The sequence below is a fragment of the Globicephala melas genome, chromosome 1, assembly GCF_963455315.2.
Source record: "Globicephala melas chromosome 1, mGloMel1.2, whole genome shotgun sequence".
In the NCBI taxonomy this organism is placed as follows: Eukaryota; Metazoa; Chordata; class Mammalia; order Artiodactyla; family Delphinidae; genus Globicephala; species Globicephala melas.
Window position 1 is genome coordinate 145,811,946 of NC_083314.1, and position 25,907 is coordinate 145,837,852.

The 25,907-nt window shown below is 40.0% G+C and overlaps 2 protein-coding genes across 5 annotated transcripts in view; one reads left to right on the top strand and one right to left on the bottom strand.

The window, feature by feature from the left end:
* Positions 1–2,618: 2,618 nt before the first annotated feature.
* CDKN2C (cyclin dependent kinase inhibitor 2C) lies at positions 2,619–8,619 on the bottom strand. Its single transcript, XM_030870086.3, has 3 exons — positions 7,408–8,619; positions 6,812–6,951; positions 2,619–3,379 (listed from the first exon to the last, which is right to left on the bottom strand). Exons 2-3 carry the CDS (start codon positions 6,938–6,940, stop codon positions 3,002–3,004), a joined length of 507 nt encoding a protein of 168 aa, XP_030725946.1. The 5' UTR covers positions 6,941–6,951; positions 7,408–8,619; the 3' UTR covers positions 2,619–3,001.
* Positions 8,620–8,840: 221 nt separating this feature from the next.
* The window catches only part of FAF1 (Fas associated factor 1), a 499,298-nt gene continuing 482,231 nt past the window's right edge, over positions 8,841–25,907 (top strand). The window contains exons 1-3 of one of the 4 annotated variants that reach the window (XM_060305721.2): positions 8,841–9,336; positions 9,703–9,882; positions 10,618–10,770. Coding sequence is in view for 3 of the 4 variants with exons in the window: in XM_060305705.2 (XP_060161688.1) it covers positions 15,609–15,653 (45 nt within the window). In the remaining variant the exon portion in view is untranslated. Of the gene's footprint in view, positions 9,337–9,702; positions 9,883–10,617; positions 10,771–15,159; positions 15,654–25,907 lie in introns of those variants that run through there. The other 3 variants (XM_060305705.2, XM_060305724.2, XM_060305713.2) reach the window with 3 other exon arrangements.

Here is a 25,907-nt window from a genome sequence, read left to right on the forward strand (position 1 = left end):
AAGCAGTCTCGAGGGACGAAGAGACGGACTTTCCCCCTCCAACCCTCCCCCCCCCCGGCCTTTTGATGAAGGTAGCTTAGGGTAGTCAGGAAGGCTGCGAGCACGACCCTTTTTCGCTCCAGCACTGTACTCTTCCAGCGCTTCTGGACTATTACTTCTAACCCCCGGCAAAAGCCGAAAGCACCTTTTTGGGAACTGAGATTTCGAAACCAATCCGGGGCCACGGATTCCACAACGTTTGTTTGATCAACGCGATCAAGGACATTTATAATATTACCAATTGAAATGCCTTTCCTGGGACAGAATTATTTTATCCATTTATTAGTCACCCAGCGTGGTGTGTGTGTAGGAGCTCATCACACCATTAGGAGATGCACACTGTTTATCAGAAAACTATTGATTCACTACCGAAATATGGTAAAATGCAGTTGCTTAGTGGCTTGGAGACCAGAACGTGGACTGAGGTCCTGTTGGTGTTTCCCTCCCGCACCCACTCCCGGCCCTACTTTTCCCCAGGTGTAAGCCGGGGGTTCAGCTTACTGGGCAAAGGCTAAGCCTTGAGTTTCCCGACGTGGATGCGGGCGCAGTGAATAACTGAATTTGAGAGCGCATCTCTGCTTACTATCCTCCATTCTTTCTATGGCGTCGTCCCCTGGGGCTCTGGCCATTCCATTAATTAGCACTTGCCTTTCTACTCTGCATCTGAAAAAGTTCAGATCCTTCCCCGTCTCAGCTCGCTGTACACTGGACCCCGTTAGACTCTGCAGTACTGTTTCTTCCATTCTATACATTTCGGTATATTTGTCTTACTGAATATTGTCGAGGTTTTTGAGAGATTGAATAATGGCTTTTCATATTTCCTAGAGGAGACCACACAACTCATTTCTAAAATACTTAGATTAGCTAAGCTATTTCCTGCGAAGAGCCCAAGAAATGTGGCGATGTTCTAATGCCTAGGCAAGTTTCAGGCTGGTGAAGAGGGACAGAGCTGCCTCTCCTCTTTTCGTGCTCCGACCACCTGAGAATAAAGCAACTGCAGAAGTACCTCTCTTTAACTTTAATAAACATCCTATATTTGAAATATCTAAAGAGCAATTTTAATGCTTATACTTGATGGATACTGAAAAGTCCATTAAACTCTACTTTAAATTAAGAAACGTCCATCTTTACAGTTGCAAATTGAAGAAGTGTTTATTTTTCTTAGTAATAGTCTTGTGTTTAGAAAATATTCAGCTTACTCAAGCAGTGTATTTTGTGTGTTGATTCTAGTTTTTAAATGCAAATTACACCTTTTTCCTTCAAAATCATCTCAATTTCTACTTTTTTCTAAACTTTAAAATAAACGTTTTACATTTAATTTCATGTTGCTATCAAAAATAAATTTACTCAGTAACTTGTGGTTTGAGGTGGCAGAAGTTGAAGTCTTGTTGCACTTGACATAGGGAAGGTGAACTTAAAATGCCAAATGAAAAGGATTTTTTTCCTCGGATTTTTTTCTTCTATATTCTTTTATACTATCATGGAAAATAAATTATTGAAAACCACTTGCCTGCCACCTTCCAATCCTTGTTAGGGCAGGCATCACAACCATGTCCTTCAATAAACCTTGAGGTATTTTGTTCTTTTTGGAGTGAGGGCAGGGAGCTTATAAAGCAGAAGGAGGGAACTTTTACATAAAACATCTTTGTTCTTGTGGGAGATGATGAATAAAGTATTTATAAATTAATAAATGGAAACTGCATTGAAATCCTTTGGTGAAATCTTTAAAATAACAGAGTAAGTAGTAGATGCTGGAAAATTCTCTTGGAAATTTGATATTTCCATTTTATTCAATTTTTTTTTATTTTTAGCTAAACATATTCTTAAGATTTTATATGCCTTTACCAAAAAGCTTCGTGGGAATCAAGTGCTATATGTAGGAGTGGCCTATTTATTTATTGTAAAAGTTTCTATATTTATTATCCTGTAGCCCCTAAATAAGTTATGACCCTTATATGTAATATGTGTATGTCCTTGCTAAGCTTTTTATCCCCTAAATATTGGTATTTGCAGCATATTTTAATATTTAAACATTTTGTAATTTTACACTTCTGATATTTCAGGGAGAAAAAGTCAGTGTTACACTTAGCATACTTATGGTATAACTTTGGGAAACGTATTATTTAACCAATTGTTTCATTTTGTGATTTTTAAAAAATCAACTAATGGGAAGCACTTTTAGATGGCATTTTCTTTTTAAAGTGCCTTTTAGAGCTAACATATATTTGCTTTCAGATCGCTACTTCTGAAACCTGTTTTTCAACTATTTAACTTTGAGAGAAAGGGAAGATCGAATATATAAGGATAAATTCACACTGAAATAATTTCAGGTTTATTTCCCAAACATGTTGTCCTTATTCTGTTTTAAAGCAGACATACTAGGCACCAAGTAAAATCTTTGAGGGGAAGCATGAGGAGAGAAAGAAAAGAATAACTGAATCATCAATAGAATATGTCTAGTTTTTCAATTAGTCTACTTTTTCTAACGTCAAGACTTAAAACACCATGATCTTTTAGTGTAGTTCTCCTTAGCAAGAGGCAAATTATGTGGGGATTATAAGAGGAGTGGAAACCACAGAAAACACTGTCCTGTTTTGAAAAAGTGTTTTAATCAGGCAAAAGAAGCATCAGGACAAACCATTTTTAAAACAAAGTCTTCAAGTCGGGTATTGAGACTGGCAAAGGGAGAAGCAAGGAGAAAAGTCAGGGAAAGATAAAATATTCAGATGAAAGCCAAAGCTATTTGCAATTACATGTTAGAACTCAGGGTTTTGCAGGTGAAAAAGATGTTGCTTAAATATATTCATAAACCTGTAGTAAGATTTCCACTTAGCAGTTTCAGAAGATTTAACTAGCTGCTTAAAATATGACAAAACTGAATTTTAACAAATGATATTAAAATAGGACAGCCAATCAATTAACTGACAAAATAGAAGGCAGTGTGGGAGAGCCCTCCCCACATTCATTGCAGATTCGCAGCTCCCTCCGCCCGGTTTCCCTCCATCAGGCTAACGACCTCGTTTCTCCGGTAGAGCCTGGCCAAGTCGCAGGCGGTGTCCCCCTGATGGTTCCGATGCCCCACTTTGCAGGCCGTGTGCTTCACAAGGAACTCCACCACGGGGAGGTGGCCTTCTTTGGCAGCCAAGTGCAAGGGCAGGTTCCCTTCATTATCCTCGATGTTAACATCAGCTTGAAACTCCAGCAAAGTCTGTAAAGTGTCCAGGAAACCTGCTCTGGCTGCATCGTGAATGACAGCGAAACCAGTTCGGTCTTTCAAATCGGGATTAGCACCTCTAAGTAGTAGTCTCCTGGCAATCTCGGGATTTCCAAGTTTCATAACCTAGAAAAGAAGAAAAAACGGTAGAATCCTTCAAGTGCTCCTACTACAAGAATATTTTAAAATACCCATCTCTTTTTATGTATGTAACTATTTTTGATGAAGGAGTGCTTGGGGAAGACCCGTATGATCGGGTTTGAAGGACTCAGTTGCAGGAAATGAGTACTATTAGGTAAAAGTAGAAGAAAACTTCTAAAAATTGAGCTTCTATGATGGAATATCTTAAACGGGCCCAAAAGTAGGATAAATTGATTAATAAAATAGAATGAGTCCGACTTATATAAAATTCACTGACAACTTGGTTCTCTATCTCCCATAAAGAGTTGTGTAATTTCATGAATTTATTAAAATAAAAGAAGTGGAACTTGAGATTTAAGTAAGTCTCCTTCTGTTTGCTTGTTCATTCTCATAAGATGTGCCTGGGGTGTTAATTCTGTAAAATAAAATGTGGGTAAATTTTATTTTCTAAACAGCTGAAAAGAAATAAGGAGAGTGAGTTTCTTTAAATCCTCAAAGAAGTGTTTCCACACATCAGACTCCATCTAGTCTGATTTTATAAGTGTGAAAATGATCTCCTAAAAATCCAAACTTGGTATTTTCTTAAATTATTAATTTTCACAAGTTCTCTCCAAATAGATACAGCCCCAAGTTTCCAAGTATTTTTTAAATAGTTTTTTTTCTTTGCAATTATTTCATATGGGATATTAGGTGTGTTTAGTGCTTAGAATCCTTCACTTGAAATTTAAAAATGTTACTGATTATTAAAGTGAAAAAAAAGCAACAGTGTTCTACATTGTCAATGTATTTATCTAAAACTAAGTTCATGATATGTCTTGTATTAGATAGGAAATGACTGTATGGAAACTGTTCTTGAAAAGAATGAAACAGTCATCCTACTATATTACTTACTGTTTCCTAAAATTCTAACTAGTCTCCTAATTTTCAAGTGAGCAAAAGAAGAGAAAATAAGATATTAAATGTGTATTTTGGGACACAGACAGCTTTGTCTTGTGGTTTCAGCCCATTTATTAATCAACTGGTGATCCATCTTATTTCCTTTCGCAGTTATTATCAGGCATTTAGGAATAGCTATTTGTAAACTGCCAGTATTTTAAAAGCCAGAATTTGCTATTAAAATTTGCTATCAACATACAAATAATTCACATGACAAAGACTTATCTACTGGTGTTTAAATATATTTCACGCTAATAAGAAATCACTAGTAGGCTCTCATAGTTATAAAATATTTTGTGGAGCAGCAATCAGTTGTACAATACATATAATTTAACCGTGAAAAATATAGTCTCATTAACATGCAAGAATATTTCAGCATTTTAATTGTTTTAATTTATATTTAGGTATATTCATAATAACCTAAATTTATAATACATTACACAGTAGGCACTCAAATGTTTGTGAAATTAAATATACACTGTAAAATACATACAAAGCTGATCTATCTCTTTAGAATGTTTGTTTTAAAAAATCACAAATTAAGTAGCATGATGAAATATATTTAGAATGAATAATATTTTATAAATGCAAACTCTATAGATGGCCAAGATGTTAAGCTTCCCTGTTGATAAAACCTTGTTGACTTTTAGCCCTTCCTTTGAGGCAGTGGTTAAAAATGATACATAATTTATTTTTCAAGAACTTCAATGAAATACTTTTTGGTTATGAAAAATTAACACAATCTAATTTTTACCACAACTGCCTCTAAATATTTAGTCACATCTAAGGACCTGAACTGGGAAAAATAAGAGACAGACACCTTGGATCTTTGTAAAGCAAATGTACGATTAAGGCCTTTGATATCATCCTGATTGAGAGGCTTACACTAGGAAGGGGGAAAAATCTTTTGTAACTGGGTTAATAAACATAATTGTAGGAGAAAATTTGCCATATTTCACCAAAAATAATAGTAATGCTGGAAATTGTTTTGAAAGAAAGTTCTTTCTTGAGTTATGACACAACTTCAGAGTCAGGATTATACATACTGAAAATAAGCCTTGAGACTCCTGTTTGTGTGTGTTTCATTATATGTACTAGGACTAAGCCACAATAAATGGGTGTTAATATCTTGATAAGTATGTTTAATATAAACGAGACTGCAGAGTTGTTTTAAAAATGTTTGTCAAAACTTTTTTTTTTGCGGTATTAATCTCCCAGTCTTCCTGCTCGTCAAAAGTCCTGCAAGATCCTATTCTTACAGGGTTAAGTGGCTCATTCTTTGTGATATTTATATAACATTTTGAATGTTCAATAGGAAACTTTTCAATATATTAAATTTGTGGCATTGCTATCATCACAAAACCTGTTAAAAACTACTAGGTGGAAAAAGAAAAAAAATCCTTTCCCCACTTAATCTACCTGAAATAACAAGATAATTTAGTATCTATAAGCTTCCTTAATACTGAAATTTTTGCAAGGTCAGTGTATTCTGATTTAAAATATACAGGCTGTATGGACTTCATCTGTCAATAGTACATCTCCTGCCACTTAAATTTCTAATTCTTGCAATTAAAACAAAGCACTCTAAAAACCCTCTCCCCAGTGGATTTTCAAAAACAGCTTTAAGTGTTGCATTTCGAATACGCATAGCTTATAAGAATATCATCAGAACTCAGATAAAGCAACTGTTTGAGACTACTTTGCCATTTTTCTGTTTCTGAGCCTTTCAACTAAGTTACATGATAACGTCCAGAGGAGGAAAAAAAAGTATCAGGTACAATACTTTGCAGCTGGACGTGTTTCATTTGTTGCTTGTAAATCTAATTACTAAAAATTAGAACATACCAGGGTATGACCGCAGAGACAAAAACACTATAAACTGAGCTCTGATTAGAAAATTCAACTTTTTATTCCTCCTCGATCCTGAATGGGTGGATGGTATTACATTAACTGTGAAATGTACATCCTGTGCCCGTGCCCAGGCCACCCATTCCAAACGAGGAAAGGTCGTTGGTCAAAACCTGAAGCATTTGAAGAAAAAACACCCTTGCCAGTAGTCAAGAAAATTAACGTTAAAGTCAATTATTGGAGCAAAGTACGGAAACCACTAATAGCAGTGTATTTACTTCAAATAATAATCATAATAACGTGTTTACAGAGCTGTCTAAAAAAAAGAAAACCCAAAAAACTCAGCGCTGCTACGACTGCTACAGAATCTCCACCGTCACAAAAACATTCCAAAAATTAATACCAAACCTGGAACCCACTTGATATCGAGGATGTTATTGGATTTGACGAGTTTGTTCAAAGTACGTCATTTTGGGGAGTTGGATCCACTTAAAGATATAAAATATGGCAACCAACTAGTTTTTAAAACAGTTAAATTTTGTACCCCTGAAAGCTTAAAAGCTATTATTCTAGAAACCCGGGTCACGTAGGCAACATTGTTGACCTGTTTTCCCCACCTCTCTGGATACCAACCTGCAGCGCAGTCCTTCCAAATCCATTTTGTGCATTGACGTTTACATTATTTTGCAACAAACTAGTAAGTTGCTCTAGGTCCCCCCTGGCAGCTGCGGACGCCAACTCGTTCCCCCAAGGCTCGGCCATTCTTTAGGGTCCTGACGATCGGGAAAAGATGAATTAGTTGTTTTTCTTTTTCCCTTTTCCTTCGCTCCTAACCAGGCTGCATGATGGCATCGGAGACTGACAGAAGGACTGGGATGGTTAATCTGGAGTAGAGCTTGGTAGTAAATACTAGTAAGATCTGCCTGCCAAAAGCCCGCCCCTCGATTCACACGTGATTATTCAGCAAAACTGAGCCATTGGAGAGGGGCTCCGCTCCTCGCTTTTTAGCTTAACCCCTATGAAGAATTCTGGTGATTAAACTGAGAGATATACAGGCACACATATATTTCTGGTAAATTACTCTGGACGTAAAATATAGGCAGAGCTGGCACGTACCTACACTACAGATCTCCGTGAGGAATGTGTGCGGAGATTTAAGGCACTAGATCAGGGCAGAAAATACCGCGAAAAAAGAGACATTTGGGGGGGAAGAAAAGGCATCAACCCACCCTTGTTCACGGTGGTGACTTGAGCCGCGCGAGCCAGTACCGCAGGGGCAGGTCCTCGAAGGGGCTCGGTCTCCATCCGTCTCGCCGAAGGGGTAGTCCTGAGTCCTCCGCGGCAGGGAGAGCGCCGCGGTGGCTGGATGCTGAGGTGCTCCGGGGGTTAAAGATGATCGCCAAAAGCAAATGAGAGTAGCAGTTCCGTGGCCCTCAAGTTACAGGTCGTAACGACTCCTCGGTGGCCTTGGATTCTCCGGAGGAGCCTTAATTCGCGTTCAGGCCGAGCTGCGGGCTAACGCCGCGCGGGAGGGCTCCGGAGCCCGCCAGCCGGGCTACCGCAGCCCCACCGAGCCTCAGAGGCCGTGGGAGCCAGGCTCGGCGCGCGTCTCCGGAGACTGCCGGGCGCGCGGCGGGCCCCCGGCAAGCCGGTCATGCCGGCCCCACCGGGTCCTGGGACTCCCAGCAGCGTGAGGAAGGGGGAGAGCGATGCGGGAAGTGTCTATGGGGCCCGGGCTGCTGAAGCAGCGCGCTGCAGCATCGCGGCTGCACAGGGCAGCCCACCGGTAACTTCCCGCCTACGACCGAGCCAGTTCAGACTTCCTAATGTAGAAGCTCATTGAGCTGCCGCCGCCTCTTTTCCTTCCTTTCCCGGTTTTCTGAGGGCCTCCGGAGATCGGGAGGGTCCTGGGAAGTCACAGGCCAAGCTCTGAGTATCGGGAGTCGCCACAATTCCAGGGCGCAGCCAGTCCCGCCGCTCTTGGCGAGAGCCCAGCGGCTTCGGCGCCGGGTGCCACTTCGCCAACCTCTCGCGGTCCCCTGGCCTGTGCCCCCAGCCTGTGCAGCCGATAGGGCAGCGGCCGCCAGTCAGCTGTGCCCTGGAGCCGAGCTGGGTAGCACCGCTTCCTCCCGAGCCGCAGCGCTCCCAGTGACAGTTTCTTTTGTAGCTGGTCCCCCCCAAATCGCCGGTCCCTGCTCCCTTCACCCCTACAGACACTTGTGCGTCGTGCCCCTTTCTGGTCTTTTCCTTCCCTCCCTCCCTCGCTTCTTTTTTCGCTCAAACAATTGCTGCTTCTGTTGCCGCTGCAGAGACGGTGCCGGTTTCTTCTCCCTTTTTTCCGACCTCATCAGCTTTTTTTGAAAAGAAAAAAATTGAGCGCTTTTTGAGTTGAAAAACCCGCCCCCATTTTAACGGCAGAGTTTTAAGGAGGCTCGGGTGAGTTGCAGCGCCGCGGGAGCGGGAAGGTTGGGCACCGCCCACGCCCCGCCCTCCGCCCTGGTGGCGCTCAAGCACTCTGCCGGGCTCGCCCCGCCCCCCGCCCCGCGCCCTTTCTCCCGCCTCCTCGCTCTCCGCTTTCCTCCCTCAGTCTCCTGCGCTGGCTCCCACCCGCCAGCCCAGCGGCCAGGCCCCAGCCGGAGCGGCTTTTTCGGACCCGCGGAGCCGGGTTCGGCCCCCTCCGGCTGGCGGGCGGAATGGAGTCTGCGATGTGAAACCCCGGGCTGCCCCGAGGCCGGCGGGGGCGGAGGTGGAGGAAAGAGGATTGTTAATTAAGGCTGCGGAGAGCCGCAGGGCCTTGGAGGCTCGGCGGCGCAGACTGCTGGAAGGCGGAGAGGAGGCTGGCGCGAAGCGAGTCTTTCCCCGGCCCTGGCCGGGCAGCCCGGCCCGCCTCCGCGCTCCCCCGCTAGGCTCTCGAAGTTCGGGCGGCCAGGCCTACGGCTGCCGCCTCTTCCTCTGGGGCGCGCGCTGTGTAAACTCGGCCTCCTTTTCTCAGTGCAGAGCTTCGGCCTCGCACCTGCTAGCTCAACGCCCAGGGCCGCGGTGGGCAGAGGTGGCCGCGGGGGTGGAGGGAGAGACCTGACTGACAGCAAAACCAGTGCTCAGGAAAAGCAAAAGTCTTTTATAGACTGATTTTTACGAAAACTAAAGGCATGGTATAGGTAAGAAATCACGACGGACTCTGAAGCCTTAATGTTACAGGGACTTGAAACTGAAATATTCCATTTCTTTGGGGAAAGGGAGAAAAGCAATTAACTTTAAAGCAAAAAAAAAAAAAAGTCTTGGGAAGGATTTTCTAACAAGGCCATTTCTTTCTTGTCAAAGTTCTCTCTGACTACTTAGATGGGACTTGTTTTGGGGGGGAGGGGGTGTCTAAATGTAAAGGAATAGTATCTTCCTAATCGTTTATTTCAATCATCTGAGACACCAGTTCTCTGTACTTTTAGCTTCCTCTTTTAGCTATGTAAGATTAATTAATTACTGTTTTCTATATTTTTTGCACTTAAAAATATCCAACACGGTTGCAGGATGCACCCAGTGGTCAAAATGAAACCAAGCAAAAAAGGACAGGTGGTCTAATTATTACCGACTTCTAGCAAGCATGTCCTCAAGCAACATCTATACCCAGCTCCTTGAAGTACACTGGGAGTATTAGCAACGAAACACACCAACAACATTGGGATAATCATCTAGCATCAGATTGCCTGGTAGGTAGAGAGAGAGTTGAAACTGCAAAGAATCCTGCAGTGTTTCCTTTAACTGAATTGTTGAGAGGAAAATAACCAGAGCTCTTTTCTTAGGTAACTAAACTTGAAATGTGAATCAAACATGAACTACAACAGAAGAAATTAACTCCTCTCGTTTCTTACATATATTTAGACATTTCAAATAGAACATTTAGGATTCCATATATACCAGTAAATACCATAAATAATATAATTTACTTTTGATTATTCTGGGAAATTAGTATGTAATCTTTCAGTACAGCTGGAGGGTGTGATGATATAGTAGCACTGTTGGCTGTTAAGAGAGAACTGGCATTAGTCCAACTTATGAGAGTTGCTTTCTAGCATTTATTATGGTTTCTTGCTAAGAGAAGACATTGTAATAAGGAAGAATATTGTACTCATGTAAAGTATAGGTATACATGTGTTATCATTTTCATGAAATAAAATTCTTTTTGCTGAATAACGATAAATAAAACTTATGGTAATTTAAGATGCATACAGAGCTGGATTAATAGTTTTGGAGCTCTTAAGCATTGAAAAGATTTTGATGTCCCAGCAACTCACCTCATATGTAAATAAAAATAATACAAAACCAAAAAATAAGTGTAAAGGAGTCCAACAAAGTTCTGATTTTTCCCATGTTGACTACTTCAATGCTTTTGCTGAAATATTAAATTCTTTAAGAAAGTTTGTTTGTTTTTTACTCTGGCTTAGCTGGTGTCCTGAAGCATATACTTCGTTTGCTTATTGTATAACCCAGAACTGACTGCAAAGAGATTACAATCTTAGTGCAGAAAGCGTAAGTAAGCACTACAAAAGACCTGCAATGAAAATCTCATATTGAGGGCTAGTTCACTGAAGTCAAAGGTGAGTATCTTTGCCCTCAATAAGCTTACATTCTAACATGGTGTACAAAAAAGATTGACAGTTAAGCATCTGTTATTTTGAAAGTAGTAGTTTGTCTTTTAACACAGTAATGATATCTCTCTCAAACACTGAAATAGAGCCTTTTAGTTGGATATAAAATACTAACAGTCATGGAAATTTTTTCAGCAGTTTATACTCATTTTAAAGGCTTTATAGAAATACTACAGTCAAATTATTTTGTGCTTTTTCCCTCATTGACTTAAGTATGCATAGTTTCAGAATGATTAACTTACGGATATGTGTATATGGTATTTACAATTTCTTTACATAGTCCCAAAGTCTTCCTTTTGTTATATTTATAGATCCAAGAGAGGTAGAAAACAGACTGGTACCCTCAAGGGGCCTTTTTATCATTTCATTATTGTGGCTTTGGCATTTTATTTCTGAAATTCAGCAGGCTTTTTCATATGGGTTCTCACACCACTTATGAAAAGTCTTTTTGTAAAGTAAGAAAAAAAATGCCCAGTAAGCAACTCAAAAGTTTAAACATAATAGCAACAATTAATACTTATATAGTTTTTCCTGGTTATAACATCATGCACACATTATTTAATCTTTACAACTCTGGGACGTAAATATGATAACTATCCCCATTTTTCAGGTGAAGGAATTGAGGCTTATAGAGAATGTGACTAAGGCCAATAAGTAGTGGATATAGGAATTTGAACTCAGAATCCATCCCCAGGTGTTAGGCCTTTTCCATTACATAAGAGTCCAGTTCACTGGAAGCTTTGGGTTTGGAACTCTCCCAGACTTTTCCCTATGTGCTTCTTCCATTGGCTGGTTTTGGCCTGTATCCTTTCCCCTTTTCCTGTAATAAATTGTAACCATAAGCTAAAAAAAAAAAAAAGAGTCCAGGATCAGGCACTAGTGTCCTAACAAACATTAAATCATTATATGAAATATATTTTGGGTTACTTAAGTGTGGATCTAACTGTAGTAGCATTAATCTTCTCAGGAATTAGATTGTAATTGAGTAGCATTGTTAAAAAGCTTGATTAACTTAAGGGATCAAGGTTAACACCCCCAATAATGAGTCATGTTGATATCATGTGTCCCTGATATGATGTGATGAGGACACATCACCTTTGTGGGATCCTTCCCCTGAATCCATAAACTCAGCATAATTCTGAGAAAACATTAGACAAACCCAAACTGAGAGACATTCTATAAAGTTCCTGACCATTAGTCTTCAAAAGTCAAGACCGAGCAATGGTAACAGATTGGAAGAGGCTAAGGAAACATGACCACTAAATGTAATGTGGTATGCTGCTTTGGACCCTGGAACAGAAAAAGTACATTAATATAAAAATCCAAATAGTCTCTAGAACATAATTAATAGTATTAATGCCAGTGTTAATTTCTTAGTTTTGATATCAGTACCATGGTCATGCAAGATGGTAACAGAGGAAGCTGGAAAAAGGTAAATAGGAGCATTCTGTACTATGTTTGCAACTATTATATAAATCTAAAATTATTTCAAACAAAAATTTAGCAAAATAACTAAAAGTAAACTTTATTATATATATTTGAAAAAATATGAAATAAAATTCCTTTTAAAAGAAGAATGGTAAGATCAAAGAACATGGAGATTCTAGAAAAAGATCTATATTTGAATTAGACTGAGCTCCATGAGTTAATGCAGTAAAACAACTATGAGAATGGATAGATTAAAATTATTTTTCTTTGCTCATGCTTATGGACAGAGAATCTCTATATTTTTATTCTCTCAGTTTTTGACACTGGAATGAAATTGTTTCCTTTAAGGAAGGAATTCTGGGGAAATGAATTTTCTCTTTTTTTTAAAAGATGTTTTTGATGTGGACCACTTTTAAAGTCGTTATTGAATTTCTTAAAATACTGCTTCTGTTTTATGTTTTGGTGTTTTGGCCACAAGGCATGTGGGATCTTAGCTCCCCAACCAGGGATCAAACCTGCGTCCCCTGCATTGGAAGGCAGATTCTTAATCACTGGACAGCCAGGGAAGTCCCGAATTTTCTCTTAATTCAGTATTTATTTTTCTTTCATTCCTTTCTCTGTAGTGGAAAGTTACTCTGGATTCTGGGTATCCAACCATGAATAGTTACATCATAGGGAAGAATCAGTCTCTTCAGGAATTATACACTATGGAGGGTAAAATGCAGGGAGGCAACAGGGTAAGTGGACAGAGCACTAGTTTTGACCTAGCCTTGAATACTAGGTCTGTCCCTGTATAGCATGACTTTGGGCAAATTCTTAGCCTATCAGAGCAGTTTTTTATTCTGTAAAATGGTTGTTGTAAAAATTAAATGAGATAAGGTGTGTGAAGTACCTGTACCTACTAGACATCCAATAAAAATAAATTCAAAGGCATTGGTTGTTATGTACCCAAGAGTTTGCTATTTATGAACTATTGTGAATATAAAAACACATAAAATGAAATGGCTGATAATCTCAAAGAACTTACAACCTTTGAGGAGAGATTAAAACATGCAGAGATGAAACAATTAGAGAAAAAAATTGCAGAATTTATCAGAGTATTAAACTGTGTTGTAAAGATAGTACAGCAGTGATTAGAAAGGAGAAGAATCCTTGTTGGCTTAAATATTATGAAAGAGGTGATCCTGAGAAAAGCATTTAGGAACTGGTATACAAAGTAATAGCAACTAATATGGTTTAAGGTTTTGAAAAGTTTTCACAAGCATTGTATCACTCAATAATCACAATCACTCTGTGAAATAAGTTTTATAAGCCCCATTTTAGAAGTAAAGAAATCTAGAGTCAGAGAAGTTTCTTGTCTGTTTTTGTCAAGTGGCAGAACTAGAACTCAAGCCTAGTAATGCTGACTATGAAATCTATGCTTGTTTTGTAAAAATATTTTATGCTTCCATGCATTTTCATAATTGTTTTCTCATCACCTGAAATAGTCATGTCAGAAGCTGAAGTCAAGAGTCTAAGTGACCCATCCAAGTTCCCCCAGCTAATTAGTTGGGAAAGCAGTACTAGAAACCATATGCCTGAATGTCTAGTGTATTCTCCCCCTCTTTCTGTATTACCATATTCTTTTAATTTCCAGATGGAGAGGAGGGAGGGAGAAGGGGAGCAGTACTGGATTTGAATGGGCTCCGAGATATACACACATGTCATCACAGAGAAAAATCTCAACTTTGCAGGGCTGCATTAATCCTGGCCATGTAACTAGAGACAATCATTCACCTGCCTTGTGCTGAGAATGACATATATGAATGGGGCAAGTGAATTGCCACACTTAAATTGCTGGTACTCTGTTTTACCTCTTAATTCATATTCGTGCTATATTTTGGAATTACTTCCTTGGGGGTGGCAATTAACCAAGAAACCCTTCAATTCATGTGACTATGTATGGTTCTGTTCCTTATCTACCTCATTCTGGTCTAAATACAGACTATTACATGAGAGTTGTAGGCCAGAATATTTTCGTCTAGAGAAAAAAAAGCAGAATAAACCTAGATCTTTAGAACACCATTGTGCTCTTTTTGTTCAGGGAATACAAAGATTCTATATGGTGATTTCACTAGTTTCTGTTTTAACTGTACAGCACAAAATCAGCAAACTTACTTCACACTTTCAGGATTTTACATACTTTCCACCACAAGTTCATGCTCTATTTCAGTCCAGAAGATGATATTTTCCCAAGTCAAAGTTGAACATATTCTACTGTCACTCTTCCTCCAGCGGGAATGACAAACTATCACACTTCACTGTACATAGTCTTCGACTATTCTTGGCTCAAAGCCTGATCATCTTTTTCTCGAGATCGATATTCTCACCTTTCTCAGCTTCCATGTCTGCCCCATGACTACCGTGGGAATCTGGTTGCTTGCCATTCCTTGTTACTGAATGTCTGAGGATGCAAGCGTCAGGGCTTGGGATCGAGTGTGACAGTGTGCAAGTGGGCTTTGACAAGTTGAGCATAAAAGGCTATGTGAAGTTGTATTTTGGTGAAACAGAGAAAATGTACATTTATGAAATGTTGTTTATTAGACGGGATGTGACGGTGTGCTGAGTTGGTTTGTGAGGCTTGACGTGTATGTGTGTTACTATATAACCACGTAAGGAGCAGAATCTAATCCCCGCCCTAGCCACGGGGAGGCGGTACCCCGAGGCCTTTGCTTAATTCAAACCGGAATAACCTGTTGCGGGACTCCAAGCTGCCGCAGTTGCAGGTTGGCGTCCCCGCCGGCGGCGCGCAGATCTCCGCCCGGGAGTCGCGCGCCCAGCGCCTGACAGGAGGGCAGTCACGTGGTAGCCGCAAAGCGGTGCTTTGCGACCTCGATGACAGGCAAAATGTGCGACAGCTTCGGCGCTGGCCAACCAGGGGCGGAGGCGGCGGCCAGGGAGGAAGCGGAGGAGGCGGAGGCGGCCGTGGCGTTCGCCCGCCTGCTTTTTCGCTCGCTTTCCCCGCCCCCGCCGGTCTTGTCGCCGTTGAAGGGAGCCGGCTGCGCGCTGTCGCAACCAGCCCTCATCCTGGCCGGCGACAGTAAGACCGAACCCACATCCCTACCAACCTCCCTGTTGAGGCGGCTCGGGCTCCGCGGGGCGCAGGCAAGCGGCCCAGGCGCCTGAAGGTTACCGAGTGCATGAGCGCTTAGCCTCCCGCGCTGCCCCGCCCGCCGGCCCGCCGGCCCGCCCGCCGGCTCGCCCGCCAGCCCCTCGGCGCCCGGCGGCGACGGCGGCGGCGGCGGAGACGGCCGCAGGAGGCGCAGTCTCCCGCCCGGGTGCGCGCTTCGCTCCCGGAGCCGCGGAACTCGGCAGCCGCCATGGCGTCCAACATGGACCGAGAGATGATCCTGGCAGATTTTCAGGTGAAGTATCGGGCCCAGTTACCCTTTCACCTCCAACCTCGTGGGTTCCTGGTGCCCAAAGGGTGGCCTCTTCCCAGCGTTTGTTTGAGCACTGCAGTGCTGTGTGGTTTGAGTTTTTATACGGTACCTGACATGAGGTGTGTGTGAGTGTGGTGTGTGTGTGTCTGTGTGTGTGTGTGTGTGTGTGTGTTGTGAACTGTGGGGGACTATGTTATGTTGGGGGTGTGTAGAATGGCTTATGTACGGCTTGAATGGTATTTGTCGAGTGAGTGGGTGTTCTGTCGGGTTGTTTTGTGCGTGGATTGTATTGTTTCCTGTATTATAGGTAGTGTGTAGAATTCGAGGATAAGTGTGGGGCTTTTAAGTATGAGGTGCTTTAGGTGAGGAGTTTTGGGTTTGTGAGGAGGGTGTGCTGTATGGAGTGTGGGTGTGGTGTATTAAGGGGAGAGTAAAAAAGAATGATGGTGAGGGTAGCGGGACATTGTGCTGGTTTTGAGGGAGAAATAAACATTTGAGACTGATGCCTTATTGGAGTCTTTGGGGTGTAGGAAGAGGAGGAGGCAAATAGAGTGTATATATCAATGTATCTTTGCAGTGAGTTCACAAGCTTAATAAATTACCAATTCATATTTGTGGATTCCCTTCCTCTACAGATTTGAACTACTTGGTTGGTGTCCTTTCTCCAGGAGAAATTTTAAGGATGAGCAAAGATTATTTCTTACTGACTCAACTGTAGTGACACTGGCATATAAGTATTTTAGGGAGGACCTTTGAAAGTAGAGCTGTATGCTTCATGAAAGAGTTGGAGTTAGAACTAATACCCTGTAAACACCACTTTTGCCTTTTGATGTTGGAAGAAAATATTGTAGTGAGATATTTTTAACCATTTATTTTGGCATTAACTTAGAAGCTATAGTTCTGTATAGGCAGACGTTTCCCTCCTTTAACACTGCCGTCATTGCACATGGTCTAACGCTAGCATAGTAGGCAATATTTTTCCTTACTGATATTTTGTTGGGCTTTTTTCTTTCTCTAATTTTTAAAGTTACTTATTTTTACAACTAAATATTCTGATGGCCATTTCCAGAGTTTGCTCATTTAATTATTCAAGTCATATCTGCTACATTAGGAATATGCATATATCTGCATTTGATTATACTGTAACTTTCAAACTCAAACAGAAAGAAGTTCTGAAAATAAAAGTTTACCACAAGATTTTGGTGCTTTGTAGGATTAGGATTGGCCTGAGATTTTCTGCCTAATTCTTTCACCTTTTTTTTCATTCTTCAAGTTAGTCTTTTATCTAATGTGGAATGTAGTTGTGTGATAAAGGACTCTATATGTCTAGGAATGATTTTATCCTTTTGTAAAATTGTTCTGCTCTAGTAGGAATGGCTTTAAGCAACAAAAAGTATAGTTTACCTCATTAGAAGCTTTAAGGTAACTGTAACTTTGTTTTGATTTACCAAACTTTTGACTTCCTCTAGTAACTTGTAGCTGTTTGCTCTCTTATTATTTGTGACAATTATTATTATTATTATTTTTTGGCCATGCTGCGTGTCATATGGGATCTTAGATCCCCGACCTGGGATCCAACCCGTGCCCCCTGCAGTGGAAGCGCGGAGTCTTAACCACTGGACTGCTGGGGAAGTTCCTATTTGTGACCATTATTATGCTTAGCTTTATCGGCCAGTCTGGAAATTTAGGATTCCTGCATTCAGAGGCAAAGTAAGATTTTCTGACAAGCATTTGGGATTTTATTTTGATTGCATGAAAACATTCTAATAAGTTTTTTTCTTCAAACCAATAGCAATGCTGTGAACAATTGTTTACAAATTGGAAAAAGCTTATGGCATCTGCAGCAAACAATTGTTTTCCAAATGGTGAGAGTTAATTGCATATTGTCAAATAGGCAGGAGAACATTACTGGTAGAATAAAAGTTATTTAGAAAACTATGCACAAGCATGTTAGCCTTTTGTGTCTTTTAGGAACCTTGTATTCCTCTTACAAATGATGATTCCAGATGAGTTTATTCTTGTGGACTTGGTTTTAAAATGGATTATTCTTCACTTTGCTGTACACCTGAAACTAGCACAACATTGTAACTCAACTATACTCCAATATGAAATAAAAATTTAAAAAAAGGATTTTTCTTACTTTTAAAAAATATTATGTAAAAGTTTTTTAGAATTGACTTTAAAAAAATTAGCATTTATCCAGTTATCAGAAACCAGGCAATTTATTTTTTAAATTATAGCTCAAGACTTGGAATGTAGATGCTTGGATGAGACTGGCTTCTTCTATAACTGGTCAAATCAATTTCCCTACCCAAAAGTGAAAATAGTAAAATTATGTTCTATTTACCTCATATGATTGTTAGCCACTCCGCCACTGATTTCAACAGAAGTCCTTTGTTTATTGAGTGGAAATAGAGAATACAAAATCCTTCTCAAAAACTTTCCCATATTTAGACATTGTATTTTCCAGCAATAATCAAAATCTTAAACTTATTTATGTTTAAAATCTAGTCACATTTAAAAATCATGTCCCTTTCTACAAGAGCAGCACTGAGCTCTCAAAACTATTATTAATTTTCACAATCATATGAAGTAAACAACATAATTTTACTATGCTCACTTTTGGCTGGGGAAATTGATTTGCCCAGTTATAGAAGAAGCCAGTATCATCCAAGCATCTACATTCCAAGTCTTGAGCTATAATTTAAAAAATAAATTGCCTGGTTTCTTGTAATGAGATAAGTAGTGGATGGAAGAGTTCAGCTCAGACTTAATGGGATAGATTTGAGACTTTGTAGGTGAGTGAACTAATTACAAAGCAAATATATTCCAAATTGTCCTCTAAAAGATTTTTTCCCCCAAGTAAGAACAGCTGCCAGTAGGAAAAAAATTTAAATTGTGGTGAAATACACAATAACATAAAATGTGCCATCTTAACCATTTTTATCAGTACGTGTCCAGTTCAGTGACATTAAGTACATTCACATTGTTGTGCAGTCATCACCACCAGCCATCTTCAGAACTCTTTTTATCTTGCAAAACTGTAACTCTCTACCCATTAAACAGTAACTTCCCATTCTTCCTTCTCCCCAGCCCCTGGCAACCACCATTCTTTCTCTGTGAATGTGAATGCTCTAGGTACCTCTAATAAGTGGAATCATACAGTGTGTGTTCTTTTGTGACTGGCTTATTTCAGTTAGAATAATGGCCCCAATTTTGTAGCATGTGTCAGAATTTCCTTCCTTTTTAAGGCTGAATAATATTTCATTTTATGTATTTACCATATTTTGTTGATCTGTTCATCTGACAATGGACACTTTTTCCCTATGTTTTGGCTATCATGAATCATTAATGCTGTACATGGATGTACAAATATCTCTTTAAGTCCCTGTTTTTATTCTTTGGGGTATATACCCAGAAGTAGAATTGTTGAATCATATGGTATTTCAATTTTTAATTTTTTTAGGAACCGCCATACTGTTTTACATAGTGGCTGCACCACCAAAAGTTTGAATGGAGAGAATGACAGTGTAGTGTTTAATTAATTTGTAAATTCCACTCTGAACAAATGAGTTTAGAACTTGGAATAGTCCAACAGAAATCAGCTATAAATGTAAATAGTGTTAGCATAGTATATTACTGGTAAAGGAATGACTAGACTAGTACACCTACAGTTTTGGCTGACCAGAACCAGGAGGGGGTGTAAAGGAATTTCCTGGGTTTAAAAAACAGGCAGACACTGATGAATCAAGAGAGGTTTTTTTTTTTCTTCTTCCTTAAAGTTTTTTTTATAACAGATGCATTCAGGTGCAAGTTCCAAATCTTTTTCTTTTTGTAATTGTATAATTCATTAAGGTTGAGGTATAGAGCAAAAATCATTTGATCAAACAAACTTTTGAGACTGTATTCGATTTGCTTACAGATGTGAAAACATTTATCCAAACAAAATTGCGGTTGCTATTTAATAATTTCAGTAATTAGTTACCTCTTACTTTGGGTCTAGATGAACAAAAAAATGAGTCTTCTCCTTCCCCCACCCCTTTAACCTTTCAGTTAATGCCATGGTAAATTCTTTTTCCTCTAAGATACTTTTTTTTACTTATAATTTTCCTTTGGGAACAAAATGAGTGGTGTACCCATTTAGATTAGTGTCACATGTGGGTCTCATGTTTTTCTATTTATGTTTCTTTGTTACTGATAATATAGATACATAGATCATAGCTCTACTCAAGTGAAGAAAAAATAACTTTCACTAGTAGTAATATTTTCTATCAGACTTTATCATAAACAAAACTTATCTGCCTTTCTAAAAAAGTATTCGTTCTGAATCTAGTTCCATTGGTCACATATTAAGAGTACCTTTATTTCTTCTCTAGTTTGGCACTGATTTTGATGTTACTTTCAGTGGTATATCCTGGATGACACAATTGTGGCTTTGTTTTCTACTCCTGGTCTTTCCAGCTAGTAATACCTTTGCTGCCTAAATTGCTTTGTACATTTACATGTATTGGACTATCACTATGGGATGTAGTGAGTTTTCATTTGCCTATCAACTCCTCTTTGAAGCATGGACTCTTCCATGACACTACTGGTAAGTTACTTGTAGGTAATTTCTGCCCTTTCATTACATTACATTTTTTCCTTCTAAATGAAGCTGTGAATCACTCTTCTTTCTTTTTTAGTTTGACGCAAAGAGATATTTTCTACAAAAGAGGATACCAGACTGCGAGTAGAAATGGTATCGATCCAGACAGATAGGTATCCTTGGTGATGTTGTGGATGAGGGACCAAACTAAGTATTCATGGAACATCATCTTTATTTCCTGGGATGTTACCTTGGGTAGGAGATAGAACTATGGCAGAAAGTAGTCTTGTTAGTATTCTTTCTTTCCTTTCTTCACTGTCCCCTTCATTTTTAGAGGGACAAAGCATATTGTTTTGTGTCTGGATTGTTGGTCATTGGGAAAATAAGGTTTTGGCATGTAGATTAAAGTTTAGTAGTTAGTGGTTAAGAGCATGGCCTTTGATGTCAGATTACTTAGATTTAAATCACAGCTCTGCCATTCACTCATCTTGTGATTTTTGACCAGTTACTTCACACCACTTTGCTTCAGTTTTCCCATATGAAAAAAGGGTTAATGTAAAGTGATTAGAACAGGTATCTGACATAGAAAGTGTTTTAATAAATTTTAGCTGTTATTTTCATTGTTGACAGTTTTTTTTTTTTGCGGTACGCGGGCCTCTCACTGCTGTGGCCTCTCCCGTTGCGGAGCACAGGCTCCGGACGTGCAGGCCCAGCTGCTCCGCGGCACGCGGGATCCTCCCGGACCGGGGCACGAACCCGCGTCCCCTGCATCGGCAGGCGGACTCTGAACCACTGTGCCACCAGGGAAGCCCCATTGTTGACAGTTTTAAAGTATGCACTTGTTCTCTGCAGGGGACTTCAGAGATCATCTATTTCTAGCTTCTCATTTTTCCTTTCGTGGACGTTGAGACCCTGAAAAAGGAAGTGACTTGTCCACGGTCATGAACTGGTTTGAAACAAAGATTTTATCCAGGTGTACATAAGAGTGTTCATTTTCTAGCTTAATTTGTCAAATAGCTAGGACGTTTAGAGGAAAATGAGACCCACCACTTAGAAATTTGTCCAAATTGTTAAAACTTACATAGAAAATAAATTAACAGTGCCTGGCATATAGCAGACATGCCAGCAGGAAGGGAAGGAGGGAGGGAAGGTGGGAAGGAGGAAGGGAGGAAGGGAGGAAGGGAGGGACTGATCGTTCCTAAACTGCCATTCCAGTTCAGTGCCATGCTTCTAAGCTCACAGGTGATCAGAAGCCATGGAATGGAGAGACTTCAGATTTGTTGAGCATGGTTCGGTTGATGCCTGTTGTTTGCCAGACAGGTTTTGTGGACTCTGTAGTTCAGGGGTCAGGAAATTGTAGCCTGTTAGCTGGTTGCCTGTTTTTATACATAAAGATTTATTGGCACACTCATTTACCTATTGTCTATGACTGCTCTCTTGCTGCAGTGACAGAGGTGAGTAGTTGAGACAGAGACTTCATGGCCCACAAGCTTAAAATATTTACTATTTGAGCTTTTAAGATAAAGTTATCTACGTCCCCCACCCACCTGAAATCAATACTTTCTTTTGAAATCAATACTTTTCTTTCTAGGTTTTAGTAACTGCAAAGTGTTAGAACATTTGAATGCCTCACAGGTACACATGGTTACTTCTCTATAGGAGGCAGTTAAAACATTGCACTTAGGCAGACTAGAGCACTTGTTTTTGTGCTTTGTTTTGGCTGTGGTTTTCTGAGCAAGTCATTTATCCTTTCTGGGTGTCAGTTATTCAGTCTATAAAATGTAGATCTGCTTAGACCCATATCTACTTGAACACAGAAGATTAGACTAGATTAGGTGTTCAAATAGAGTCTGGATAATCAGTTGGCAGCAGTGGGGTTGAGGACATTCAGTTATAATTTAAGTAATTTATCTAGCTTAGGGGTCAGCAAACTACATCCTGAGGGCCAAATCACCAGATTTTTTGTCAGCAAGTCTTACTGGAAGGCAGTCTTTCATGTTCATTTACATACTGTCTCTGGCCACTTTTGCCCTCATTAGCAGAGTTGAATAGTTGATTGCATGACCTGCAAAGCCCAGTATATCTACCCTGCCCCATATAGGAAAGTTTACTGATCCCTGGTCTAGATAAGTGGTTTTCAACTTGGAATGATTTCTATTCCCCAGAGAACATTAGACAATTTCTAGAGAAATTTTTGGCTATCACAACTGCGGGGTGCTAATAGCATTTAGTGGGTAGAGGCCAGGGGTTCTGTTAAACATTGAATAATGCAGTAGACATCTTGTGACAATGAAGAATTATCTGCCCAAGAATTTCAGTAATTCTGAAAACCCTTGATCTAAATCAGTGGTTCTCAAACTTTAGCTTGCATAAGAATAAGTGGGAGGGCTTGTTAAATCACAGATTACTGGAGCCCAGAATTTTTGATTCAGTGGATCTTGGGTGGGGCCTGCAAATTTGCATTTCTGCCAGGTTTCCAGGTTATGCTGATGTTGCTGGATCCAAGGACTACACTTGAGAAAAACTGATCTAGATGATTTTTGAGGTTACATCCATTCCTGTGATTGTTTGATTTTGTGATCTTAAGTACTCTTCCATTTTTTGACTTAGGAAAATTTGAGTTTTTCAGTATATACTTGATGCTCATAATAAAACATGCTGTTTCATGGCTCCACATGTTTGAACCCGTAGTTTTCCGGGTCCCTTTGGAAAACTTCTATTTATTGTTCAAAATTATTGCCTACCTTTTGTTTATAAAACATCAGTACTCTGTGCCCAGTTAGTGTTAATCATTTCTTCTTATATATCTTGTACATATTTCTTTTATATCAGAAATAAGAGAATTTCTCAAAAAATTCTGAAAAGTTTCTGAAATTCTCAAAAATTTCTCTTTTGAGTCTTATATCAGATTGTCAGTAATCACTTAACATGTTTCTTTTCCCTACTGTCAGCTCTGAGTGAACAGCTGCTTGGGTCTTAACCACTGTTCCTATAGTATCTATTAAGAGGTGCTCCGTGAATATTTTTTGAAGAAATATTATGAATATTGGCTGTTATGGTACAAGTAAATGGAGTAGAATTGTAAATTATGTATTTTTAAGCATCTACCATTTTCTGACATATGGTTTTGAATAAGAAACTCTGTCACTGTGAGAATAAAAATTAGACTAGTTTATTAAATTGAGGGTTATAACTTCAAGGTGACCCATTTATAGAGAAGTACAAAACACCCACACTCTGTTTTAGCTTTTATAGAGTGCTCAGTAAGTTAATGTGACAAAATATACGGCCTGAGGCCACATTTGTAAAGTTTGAATGCTGTTACTGAATTGCTACATGTTAGCCATTCTTCCTGATTATGTTTTCACTCTCAAACTGTTTTTTAAGGCAGAAATTCTAATTTCAAATAAAAATTGCTTACCATGTTAAATCATTAGTCATTGACTTCTAGGTAAGTTTGAGATAATTGCAAGAAGCAAAATTAACAGAATAATTGTACCTGTCTTTATACTTATTTGTGGTTATAGAGGAATAATTGAGATAGAAAGAATGAGATGTCAAGTTGTGGTAAGGAAAAGTGGAAAAGTTTGCAGGTTATGTGTACCTTAATGGCATTAGAGTTAGGTTCCAGTCACCTGTTTTTTTTCCCTCTGCAGTTCACCTGGTTTAATGACTGAAGTTGAAAAGTGTTAGTGAGAGGAAAGTTTTGTCTCTTGTGTCCTCCTGGCTCCCCATTCTCTTTCTCCCAAGGGAAAAGTAGTGGTTGAACTTTTTTTTTTTTAAGCCAATTTTAGTGATATTCTTTGGCATCTAGTTAAAGTGAGATGGAAACACAATTGAGCATTTTTATTTTAGGTTTAATGAGGAAGGAATAATAATATTAGCATATAGCTTTTGATTGATTTGTATGTGCCAGATATTGTGCTAGGTTCTTTTTTTTTTTTTTTAAGTTGATATGTTGTATTCTCAATTTTATTCAGTTCAAGAAATTTTCTTTTTTTTTTTTGGCCACAAGGCATTCAGGATCTTAGTTCCCCGACTAGGGATCGAACCTGTGCCCCCTACAGTGGAAGCGTGGGAGACTTAACCACTGGACCGCCAGGGAAGTCCCTGTGCTAGGTTCTTAACATCTAAATTCTGCAGTGACCCTGTCTTAGGATCCAGAGATACAGTTCTCCGTGGCTTCTGTAATGTCTTGTGAGCACAGGCACTGACTTTTTGCTCCTGACTGTGTTTTCAAGGATATTTGTATAGTGAGCAGCCTTGGAAGACAGAGGTAATGTCTCTCTCTGGAGCAAAGAGCAGGCATGCATAGTATCTATTTTAAAAGATTTGGGTTCTCTAGGCTCTAGGTTCCTCTTCTGTAACACAGTCCACTGTGTGTGCAGGTATCACTTGGCCTACTTTGTGTCACCCTGTGGGAAATGGGACTGGGAAACTGTGCAAGAAAATTCTGATATTCTGACTACAAATATTGCCATGAGTCATAAAGTTCATTGTCTCCAACCCAGGAGTCTAGCTCTTCTGCCAGCATCTATGAAACTGACAGGCTCTAACTTAGTTTGCAAGTAGGGTAAAAATCTCAGATCCTTCTCTGCTCTTAATAGTTCTGGCAACAAGGATGGGATGTTGACAGAAACATAGGTTTCTGGAAGAGGAAGGGTGAGGGCCTTATAGGCTGGTTAATAATTTGAGGGAAGTCCATGGGAATTAGTAGTGAACATGTTGACAAAATTGTTAAGTGGTTCTCTACTTCCTTGCCTGTTAATGAGGAGGAATTAAGGAGGTGGTTGCAGACTGAGTACCAGGAAGTAGGTTCAAAGACAGCTGCCTGAACATTCCTCTGGTTGAGGCTAACTCTCAACAACCCTCAAATATCCTCTCTGATAGAGGGAATTTTTTTCACCAGTCTGTCAGTCAGACTCAAGTTCAGACTCCTCACAATGTAACAACTAGCACTAAGATTTGTCCTGGCTGGGCAGAAGGCTCTGCCTCCTTTCAGACATTTACAGATGTGTGTAATTTGCAGTTGCTGTGGGCAGAAAGCAAAGTTGTTAGAACTTTCACTAGTTTGTCTGAGAGATAAGAGGATGGGGGTACAGAATGTCTTGTGGCTCAGCCCCTCCTTTGGGGCCCCTCCTTCCCAACTTCACTGTCTGAAGCAAAGCCACTGACTCAATGAGGTCCTCAATTTATTGAGGTTTCCCTAAACCTTGTCCTGGTTCACCAGTGGTTCAGCCAAGCTGAAACTGATTGTGTCTGCTCATCTTTTGTGGCTGTTCAGCCTTTGCACCAGCTATGCAGACTGGTAATGACTGTAATTGCTGTGTTCAGTGGACAGAACGCAAGGCTGTTCTTATAGGTCTGGCCTGTACTCTCCTTCATGAACTTGTATTTTTGCTGACCCTTGGCATGTTGCCAACGGCCTAGCTATTTGGTCTGCCACTTGGAAACTATAGACTGGCAGATTAAAGACTGCTTTCTTTGAAGCTGTGAACTATGGAAACAAATTATAGCTGCTGATCAGACTGTCTGGATCACTCATGTAGATGCCCACAGTAAGGGCCTTTTCTCTGATGAAGCCCCCTGGAATCAAGCTTCTGATTGAGCCTGCACTGCCCAGAGCCATCATTGTTGCCAGGATCCGTCAT